Below are 11,142 nucleotides of genomic sequence, written 5' to 3' on the forward strand. Positions count from 1 at the left end.
TAAATTAGTTGTGAACTAATTTGATAATTGATTTTTGCCGGCAGCTATGAGCTGTCATGTTGAGTCCTCGTTTGTGTGTCATGTGACGCTGTGCGCGTGCCTCAGTGATTAGAGCAAGAGAGAGTTCACTGCTACACTCAGATTGGGTTGCTGAATCAATAATATTAGGAAGTGTTGAGAGTTACATTGTCTTTTGTGTTGTTAAATCCAGTGTGCCTCCGTCTGAGGTGAGCAATTGTATTCTTTGTTGATGAGACGTTACTACTAAGCACGGAGCGCTAAGCTAGTTAGCGGTTATGCTAATCAGTGTCTTGAGTGTCCGTTTGTATTGGAGAAGCAAATCAGCACTTGAGTTATTATTAGATAGTAAAGTTGTCTCATTTATTTTATATAAAGAAATAAAACACACACATAAACCCATTCACCTAACAGCTTAGTGTCTCCTTTTAACATAAACTCCCATTCAAACTGTAAATTGTCATACAATAGAGCGTGCTTTGATATTGGATTTGGATTGTATTTATGAACAACTGTTGATAAATAAATCAGATACATTACAGTTTGCCTCCACCTTATTTGATTTTGTTGTTTAGTTTGCTTAAAGACAATAAATGAGTCATTGACACAATTTATATCAACGCTTTGCACATAACAACAAAAATGTCAATCAGCATCACTTGTTTTGTACTTGAATGAACAGACCTTTGGTCTGACTTGTGTACTGAGAAATTCATTTTATGTTTTATACTCAGAACCTTTATTTAAAACTTTTACAAGCTATATGCACTTTAAACAGTACAGTTATAGACTACAGTTCAGTCAGGAAGCTGTAATAAAATCTTTTTGAAGGAAATAGTCATCCATTTTGTCTTCATAGTTACTTGCCTAAAAAAAACTTTAAGTTAAATTGTAAAGGTAATTGAAAAAAAGTGTCATTTATCCGATTGATTGTCCAATTAGTCAATTCTAAAAATAATCGTTAGTTGCAGCCCTACCATCTGTTCACGATCAACAAGGCATTGGGCTGAGGTTTGACAGTGTACAGTAGCAGTTTGTCAAAAAAGTATGAAAAGTATCATGTGACCTTGAAAATGTTGTTTGTGGACAAAAAAATGTCAAAATATATATTCATTCATTCATCTCAAAATATATATAAGTTAATTGATTTATTTATCTTTTGAAACACTGGAGCATTTTGAGGTGCTGTAACCTATCCAAGCTAGCTTTGGGAAAGAGGCGGGATACACCCTGAACTGGACGCAAGCCAATCGTAGCAAAATATGTTCTTTCCAATTGACCAATTAAATTGTGGTACATAAATAGGAATTTAGATCATTCAATGAGAAATTCTTACAAAATAATCAATTCATTGATTTTCGACATTCATCCATTGTTTTGCTAGTTTTGCTAAATTCCCAACTCTTTACTTAAAAAATTCCCGAAAAAAAATTAATGAATCTCTACTGCCTCATAAATATCGTCATTATCTCGTGTCCCTTTGTTGTCATATCTCTGTGTTCTTTTTCCTCCCTACCGACAAGGTTCATTACCTCAGGAACAAGTCACCTCCTTAGCTTTTATGCATCCTGCATCGTGATTAGATTTTTGTAATGAGGAGCTGTAATTTCCTTTTTTTCATGTGGCGAACAGCCTCATTTACATCTCCTACATCCCCCACAATGCCTTTCATCATCTCCTCTTTTGATTGTGTTACTTTCAGGCGGTGGCATTTAAATTTGTGATGAAAGGCTCTTCAGTCGGGCAATAAGGGCTGCGACCTTCGGTTATTTTGAAAAACAAACAAAAGGTGTTGAAGAGTGTACATTGACAGATGTTCACTCCATTTGAACTGGGAGAGCTAGCAGTGAATGATCATGTCATTATAGGAGAATTAACAAGTTTTTTAATAATATAAGATCTTGGGATTGCATTACGATATGACTAGGGGCTCTTTTTGTAGACAGCGCTTGAGCATAAAATCTGGCGCATCTTGATTTTCGAGCAAGCAAAAAAAAGGGCTGCAAATGTGATTTATGACTAAAAAAAGAAATCTGTCATATTTAGACACTGATTTATTGTCATTGTTGGGAATAACGCTGTTATAAATAACGCCGTTACATAACAGCGTTATTTTTTCAATAATGGGGTAATCTAACTAATTATTTTTTCCCGCCGTTACAACGCCGTTACCGTTACTGACGGTCAAAAGCGGTGCGTTACTTACTTTGAATAAATTGAAGAAACTACCAGCCGTAGCGAGTCTACTCTGCTCTGTTTATTTGTCATCCAAGACTTGGGGTGCGTTCAGGTTCATTGCAATGAAAATAGTAAACACACATAGCCTACCTTTGCAAGAATGATAGAGTTGCCGTTTGATACGGTCATAATGTGCAGGTCCTGCACCCATCCGCAGCAAAACTGTTCGTAGCTTTGTAGCGATTTGTAATTTCGGAATCACTGATGAGTTTAGTAACATACACCAAACAATAAATACAGCAGAATGTCCATTTCGCATAATTGTGGAAGCCCGTCGACATCTTTACTCCATTTGTCTTCGGCTTGCTCGTTAGGGTCAACATTGTTCACATCCTTAGGTTTGATCACATATCTGTTCTTCGCCTCAGTAACGAGTTTGTCTCTTTATTGAACTGGCAAGTTAAAGTTTAATGTCTCGCGAGCCAGACCTGCTTCCAATATGGCTGCGTTGTTGTCAAATCTCACGCGATCCCCCGTTCTGTGACGTAAACGCTCGAGCCAATAGCGCAAGTACTTCAGAGCTGGTGTTTTCACACACAAACCGGAACAGCGCGTGCGGTAAACACACACACGCAAAAAAGATGCAGAGGGAAATGATGGCAGAGCATTCAGAGGAAAATTTGTCCTTTACGAGGTGGAGATATAAACACTATTTCAAGTTGGTCGAAATTAAAGGAAAGAACGTACATGTAAAGTATAATTTATGTCCCGGGGCAAATCTTATGTCGACATCTGTGGTGAGCAAATCAAATCTGTTTATTTTTGTTGCACTTCAAGTGTAGGATAAATCTGTTGCTGGTGAGGTGCAATAAATATTACAAGGTTCTATAACACAACTACCTGTCTGTTCTTCTCTATTCAACTGACTCGAATACTGCTCAGAAAATTTCAAATTCTTTGACATACAACAACTTATTTTTAAAGAAACGGAAATAGTTACTTTCCCTGGTAACTAGTTACTTTTACTATAGAGTAATTCAGTTACTAACTCAGTTACTTTTTGGAAGAAGTAGTGAGTCACTATAACTAATTACTTTTTTAAAGTAACGTGCCCAACACTGTTTATTGTACATTTTTTGCAATATTAACTCACTTTTGTTTGTCTCTCGTAGACATCAATCTATTTGAACTGGGAGGGTGGCAGCGAATGAACCAACCCTCCCAGCTCAAATACATTGACCGTCTATCGCCATCAATGCTAATTTTCTTCATGTTTTATAAGAAAAGCCAGGCATTTTCACAGGGGCGTCTAGACTTTCCATCCGCAAACAATTCATACAGTATGCTGTGAAAGGAAGAGATGTCTGTCCAGGCTTGTCAGCTTGTAGTCTGTTCTCCCCAGGGAGCCACAAAATGTCTGCACTAGCTCTCTAGCATCACCACAAGCTCTTCCACACACAGCCATACATCATTTTCGAGACACACATTCCCACCTAAAGGGCAATTTACAGACTTCAGTGAAGCGAACATTACATGGGTGTATATACAAGTCATACCATTAGGACTGCTTGCACAACGTAATGAGATCCAACACAAAAGCTATATACCGATAACACGGTCATTATTGTGGTTATTTTTTGTCATCGTGTTTAACTTAGATCTTGTACTAATTATTCAACTTTGTTTTTTAATAATGTGACCATAAAGTATAGTACAGGGATTATGTGCTCGTTGAATATTTTGAACGGTATAATTTTTTTTTCGTATGAAACTACAGGTTCAGTATGGGTGGTGCGACTTATATTCAGGTACGCCCTATAGAATTTGCAATACTTTCTCTTTTTATAACAATTTTCTCAAAAACTGATGAAAGTCTATTCATTATTCTAATATTAAAGTTTTCTAATGTAAAAGTGTAATCGATTTGTTACCATGACAATTGACCTTTAAACATGCCAATCCTAACCTCATTGTTTTTCTCTTAACTTGACAATTTGATTCCTACAAAATTCCTAATCAAATAATTCTTTAAACTATGACAAAACAATCATTTTTTCATCACAACTTCATGGATTTTCTAAAAATATATCATGTTTAACAGTCACAGTAACAATATATTGATGTTAGGGGTGTCAAACGATTAAAATTTTTAATTGAGTTAATTACAGCTTGAAAACTAATTAATCGTAATTAATCGCAATTCAAACCATCTATAAAATATGCCATATTTTTCTGTAAATTATTGTTGGAATGGAAAGATAAGACACAAGATGGATATAAACATTCAACATACGGTACATAAGTACTGTATTTCTTTATTATAACAATAAATATACAAGATGGCATTACCATTTTTAACATTCTGTTAAAGTGATCCATGGATAGAAAGACTTGTAGTTCCTAAAAGATAAAATTTAGGACAAGTTATAAAAATTTTATATTGGAACCCCTCTTCATGTTTTCGTTTTAATAAAATTTGGAAAATTTTCAATCAAAAAATAAACTAGTAGCCCGCCATTGTTGATATCAATAATTACTTACACAATGTGCATGGGTGCTGAAGTTTATAAAATCAGTCGCACCCAAGCGCCAGCAGAGGGCGGCAAAACTCCGAAAAACACAACAAGTACACCTTTCACTATCCTGTCATTTTAATCTGTTTGAGCGGGGCATTTATGCGTTAATTGCATCAAATATTTTAACGGGATTAATTTAAAAAATTAATTACCGCTCGTTAACGCGATAATTTTGACAGCCCTAATTGATGTACATCAATAGATCAGCACATTTGAATTAAATCAACGCAAAACACGGGTCAATATATCATCTTATAGAAATGCCCTTTTATTCAAAAGAATCGAAATAGTTTTTTACTTAAATGTCTGAACTGTTTCAACCGCAGAAATTTCAAAAACCTCAAAATCGCTCTTTATTTTTTATTGTTGTAAGTGAAATGGAACTGATTGTTTTGAAAGTGGACATGATATCCTATTTAGGCTTGTTCTGGTATGAGATTCTTACGGTATGATAACCTTAAGCAAAAATATCACGGTTTCACGGTATCAAGATATTAAAATTACAGCTCTAAGATGTGTTACAAAATATCTGTGTTAAAAAAAAAAACTTTTTTCATTGAACAGGATTTTTATTTTTCAAAACATTAGCAAACTGGAACATAAGTATAATGCTAAGTTAAAATAAATTTAAAAAAAATAAGAACAAATAACAATTATTCTAAATAAAATGAAAGTAAATCAATTTCTTTAGGTGAGCGTAAACCCACAGCCACAGCTCAACATTATTACCATCAGAACAAAAATAACTGAATTATTTTCCATAAAAAGCACGTGTGTATGACTCGTATCATGTTTACAATATACACACTCTTTCTCAACACAGACAGTTACCAGAAAGAGAAATACACCACACGTTTTACCACCGCTAGACACACTAAACCCGCCGGGGTTAACTCTTGTAGCTGGTGGGAAACGTTCATCACAGTGTTTACTAGCCTTTAATTTTGTATAAATGCGAAATCATATTGGAGGAGATATTGCCTCCTAAGCAGCCACCCTTCACGAACATATCGAAGCCACTGCCATCTGTAACTTTTCTGTTGCAGAAGTATTTCCATACCAGCGATTTAGTTTGTCTAATCCTATTAGATCAATTAAAGGCACAAGAATTGAATTGTGGCAGTCTTTAATATTGACAATTGCCGTATCTTTGTCCTGCAAAATACTAACCTTCTGACTGTAACAATGTTTTTTTCTGTAAAAGTATACTCTTTTACTCATAAAATTAAAGCCGTCTAATGGACGTCCTGCTGGTCTTTTCCAGGCAAGTACGTGTACCAACCCATGACCAACGTGTGCCAGCTGCCCAGCACGGCGGTTCCAACAACATCCACCGAGTACAGCAGCACCATGGACCTTTCCGTTTCCCTGGCAGAGCGCTTCCTAAAGCTAGCGCCCTGCTTCCGCTCGCCCCCTCACCTGGAGTCCCCCAAGTACTGCGTGATCGCCGACCTGTTCGTGGACGACTACGTGGTCAAACGCATCAACGGAAAGATGTGCTACGTGCAGCGCCCTTTACCGCCCGAAGCGCCTCGCCCGCCCGCGCCTCAACCACAACCCACCACCGAGGCTGCGCCGCCCGCCGACTACAAACGCGCCTCCCCCCTGAACAAAGTCAAGGGTCCCAAAATGGACCACTGCTCATCCCCGTCCAGCTCCGAGGACTCCGGCATCAACGCGCTGGGCCTGCACTGTATGGAATCGTGCGAGGACGAGAGCGAGCGGGAGGACGACGAGCTGAGCACGGATGGAAATTCCAGCCCCGGAAGCCTGTGGGATCATGACGACAGCTCCCTCCTCTCGCCCTCCAAGTCCACTGTGGAGATCATCGAAAAGATTGAAACAACTGTCTGAGAGAGCGACAGAAGCGCCGCAGGATTTAGCCAAGATGAGCCCGGTGGATCAAAAGCCCCTTCAAGGGAACAGGGGCTTTGTCTTGTTTGTTTTCCGCTTCACACTCTTATTCACGTTCCCTGCATGGAGTCTATTTCTACTGCTTTTAACGGACGGGACACAAAAATGAAGCACAAGAGCACATAGCACATGATTGAAAATAGGAAAGACAAAAGCAAGGTGAAAGTATGAAGGAGTTTTAAGGCCATACTGAAAAGAGAACCGATCAGAATATAAAATTAGAAGGATAAAGTCATACTTTTAATCATTCACTGCCATTGATGGTGATAGACGTCCAATTCACTTTGACTGGAAGGGGTGGCAGCGATCATTCGATCGTTCTAAAAGGCTGTTTTTGTGGATGCAGGAGCGTAAAATCAGGCGCATCTCTAGTTTTGTGCGAGTGCAAAACTCGCTGCGTGAAAATTTTCAAGTCTTGTACTGGGAAATGTTGATTTATTATGATAAAAAAAATCCTATTTAGACATTTATTGGTAATTTACTGCAAAATTTCCTTTTTGTTACTGTTACAAACTACTTTTTTCTTGTAAAATGACGACATTCGCGAGAGACAATATTTTAAGTTTAACAATATTTTAATTGTAAAACTATAAATTTATACACATTAACATGTATAAGTGCAACTTTTCTTTAAAAGATGTAAATTCTGAACTCATACAAAAGTTCTTTCGTAAATTTTCTTATAACAATCTTTTTTTTTTAATAGATTTTTTTCCCTTGTTATATTTCTTGGGGGAAGGGGGGGGGGAAATCCACTTTAGTTTCTATATAATTTCATCATAAAACGAAACCATGACTCTAGTGTTGTAACACAAATTTTCGTGCACTGTTTTTCTCACAAAATATATCATACTATCACAACATTTATCTCAGGGAAAATTCTGATTCCATTCTCATAAGGTTTTGACTTTATAGACAAGACTGATTTCTTCAAACTCTCCCTCCTAACCTTTGGTAAAGTTAATTTTTTATGTAACTGTCTGGAACAATTTTCCTTTAGATGTTTTAAAAACTTATTTTGTTTGTCGAGAAAAGTATTATTTAACTTTCATTTATCACAATAGATGAAAAACATTTACATTATCAGCATGTATGTTTTTTCTGCCAATGTGTTTTTTTCCCCCTATTTTAGATAAACAATATCTCAGCACTTTTCTACTCGTAGATGTCTAGCCTATTTGAACTGGGAGGACTGGCAGCGAATGAACAAATGTTCATTTACTGACGTCTATCATCGACAATGACAACCAATGAGTTGAATATTTGGGACTTGATTCTTTTAAAAAACCCAAATAATCACCGCTTCTGTTTCATATTAAAAATACATCCTGCAAATTTGATCACAACTCCTTTATTTGTTCTTGAGATATCACAAAATTCCTTTTCTGACCTTTGTGGCCTTTGAGTTAATTACTGGAGATTGACCAATATGGGTTTTTCAGGACCGATACAATACCGATTATTAGTAGTTAGAGGGGCCGATAACTGATTTTTGGAGCCGACATTCATTTGCAGTAAACATGTAAAAAAAATTTAATACAGTGATCCCCCACTACTTCGTGCTTCAAACGTCTCGCCCTCAGTGCATCGCATATTTTTTTTTTTCCAATTTAAAAAAAAACAAAAAATACAGATGAGCTGTCCCGAGCCGATCGCGTAGTCTCTCTCCCTCCCTACCTCTCCCTGCTCTTTGTCTATCAGGCAGTGACTGCGCTGGAGTTGCTTATTAAAGTTGACTATGATTGACAGACAGTTAAGCTTTGAACTTGCCTGAGCCGCTGGTAAGCCGAGACTTAAAAGCGCCGCATGCATCAACATCGTTTAACAACAGTTGCTGTGGCAACTCATTGTTGGTAAGTGAGCAGTTTGAGTGAACTCACTCAACAAAACATTTAATAAAGACAAGCAATTTTCAACATTTTTTTCAATGGATTGGGCGTCTACATTTTTTCTTGTTTAAAATAATTTGGTGGGACAGTAACATGTTTAAAACTTATCATGATTATTACATTTGAAGTGGTTAAAAAACATTTATTAAAAAATATATATGCATCAAAGTCTTTTTAAATTTAATTATAGTTTGAGGAAAAAGTGAAAAAACATGTCTTATATGCATCTCTTCCCAATAATAAATCTGAATAAATACATTGAACACACACGCAAAAAAAAAAAAAAAAAAATTAAAACTTTTTTGCGTGCTATTACTGCGGCTTTTCACTTATCGCGCCGGGTTTTGATCCCCCATTAAATGCGAAAAACGAGGGATCACTGTAGAGCTGAAATGAATACTCGGGCAACTCGAGTAACTCGAGTTTAAAAACTGATCCGAGTAATTTTATTCACCTCGAGTAATCGTTTATTTTGACAGCTCTAAGCATCACGTTTTGCTCGGACTACTTTTAATGCGGGACAAGGCGCTGATGTCACGTGCGGAGAGGAAGAAGTCACTACTAGCTCACGTAACGTTAGCCCTGCGGAGGGCTAGGTTTGTATTAATTATGACCACTGTCGATGCGTGGCTAACGTGTCTTACAAACAGGCTTTAACATAACATAGCGTTGTGGAGTGATGAGGGTGTAAAATAAAAAACTTAATAATGCTAACTATCAATTTTAGCTCAGTAGTCATTGCTGGATAAAACACCAAGTTGCACTGGTCCCTAATGTGCTCCAATACAGCCTGTATCATACATTTATTTTGAACACTGCAAAAACTCAAAATCCTATCAGGACTTACAGTTTAGACTAACTTAAAACTTAACTAGAACTTAAAAATGGCTTGACACCAATAGAAATTCAATTGAAACACGTGGGGGGGAAAATCCAGACTTTTAAAGTGATGTGTGTTATCAAGCGTAACGGCATTTTTAGGTAAGATATATTTACGTGTATATGTATATATATATATATATATTGATAAGATCTAAAAGTTTTTTGAGTGAAAGCAGTGAATTACTCTTTTTTTTGTATTCTAGTTACAGTTTGAGATGCAATTGTTGGCTGTTTTCAACAATATACATCGAAAATAAAGACATTGATTGACTGCAAATGGTTCAAGATTAGATGAAATGTCTTGTTTTCTCATGTATATTTATAATTGCTCTTCACCTAAAAATATATTTGTTTTATCCGATTAATCGATAGAATTTTCAGTCGATTACTCGATTACTAAAATATTCGATAGCTGCAGCCCTAGATCACTGTAATGGAACTATTGAACTTCATTTAAATGCCTAAAACATGTTTATTGAATACCTCTGCCTCTTGGGGGGGGGTGGCGATTCGATTCTAACCCTGATGACCTTGTCTCAGTATACTTGAGCAAGAAACTTAACCCCACGTTGCTCCAGGTGGTGCGTCACCAGTAGGTAGATGAGGATCTCGTGTGAAGCGCTTTGAGGGCCTTAAAAAGGTGGAAAGATGCAATACAAGTGTCACCATTTACCATTACCGTTTGGCCAATCAGAAGATAGGGTCAATACTACTGCAGGAGAGAGGTGCTGCTGCATCTGAGTCGAAATAATACAGTTTTAAATTGATCTTTTCATGTCGGATTTAAAAAAAAAGGCCAATACCGATATACTATGTCAAATTTCCAAATATCTGTGCCGATAATAGGCCCGGCCAATAATTGGTCTATCTCTATGAATTACCCCGGAATTCACTGAATAAATGACCTCCTTCCGTAGCTAGGCCCAAGGTAATAACTTAAAAATTCCATTTTTTTTTTCATCCTATGAAGAGATTTTACTTTTATTCCCTGTGAAAGCACAATTAATCACATTCAAGTTTCTTTAATAGATTTTTTTTTTTTTTTGAGAAATTTCCCCCCGAGTTGGAAAATAAAACAGTGAACTTTTTTTTTAATTTACCAAATAAATTTCATATATTTCCTTGTAAAAGCACAATCCTATTTTTATCCGTCCTTTTTTTTCATATTTAATGTGACAACATAAAGTATATAAAATTCAAGCATAATTGTTATTTTCTAAAAGTGTGACTTTATTTCCTCATTAAAAAAATTGACTTTCTTGTCATAATTATTTTGCAAAATTAAAAAAAAAAATCCAACTGTATTCTGGCATAATATATTTTCTTTTCAGTGCGGTCCTAATGCTCATTTTTAGTGAACATATTTGACTGTAAAAGGCTTTGCATAATAAAAAATGAGCATTTGGAGCATTCAGTCAGGCACCCTTACTCATTCCCGGACCAAAGCTGTGTCTCCATTCCGCCCACACTAAGGTGAAACACTTTCTCTGTACTGTAAAGGCAAGGCCAGCTCCCTTACGCTGAGCCTTTCAAGCAGCATTCGTGTGCACTTTACCCACACGGCACACTAACAAACCATTTAGGCAGGGAGGTCCGTGTTCGACAATCAAGGATTTTACACACAAGCACATTCCGACTCTGTGCCTGCCCGTGAGGACCGAGGACGCTCTTCTAAAAGAACTCAC

General features: G+C 36.7%; 1 protein-coding gene across 1 annotated transcript in view; it reads left to right on the top strand.

The window, feature by feature from the left end:
* The window catches only part of LOC130927018 (UPF0524 protein C3orf70 homolog A-like), a 29,859-nt gene extending 22,433 nt beyond the window's left edge, over positions 1 to 7,426 (top strand). The window contains exon 2 of the mRNA XM_057852463.1: positions 6,037 to 7,426. Within this exon, the coding sequence (XP_057708446.1) occupies positions 6,037 to 6,626 (590 nt within the window). The 3' untranslated portion in view covers positions 6,627 to 7,426. The remainder of the gene's footprint in view (positions 1 to 6,036) is intronic.
* Positions 7,427 to 11,142: the final 3,716 nt, after the last annotated feature.

This window comes from Corythoichthys intestinalis, chromosome 12, assembly GCF_030265065.1.
Source record: "Corythoichthys intestinalis isolate RoL2023-P3 chromosome 12, ASM3026506v1, whole genome shotgun sequence".
In the NCBI taxonomy this organism is placed as follows: Eukaryota; Metazoa; Chordata; class Actinopteri; order Syngnathiformes; family Syngnathidae; genus Corythoichthys; species Corythoichthys intestinalis.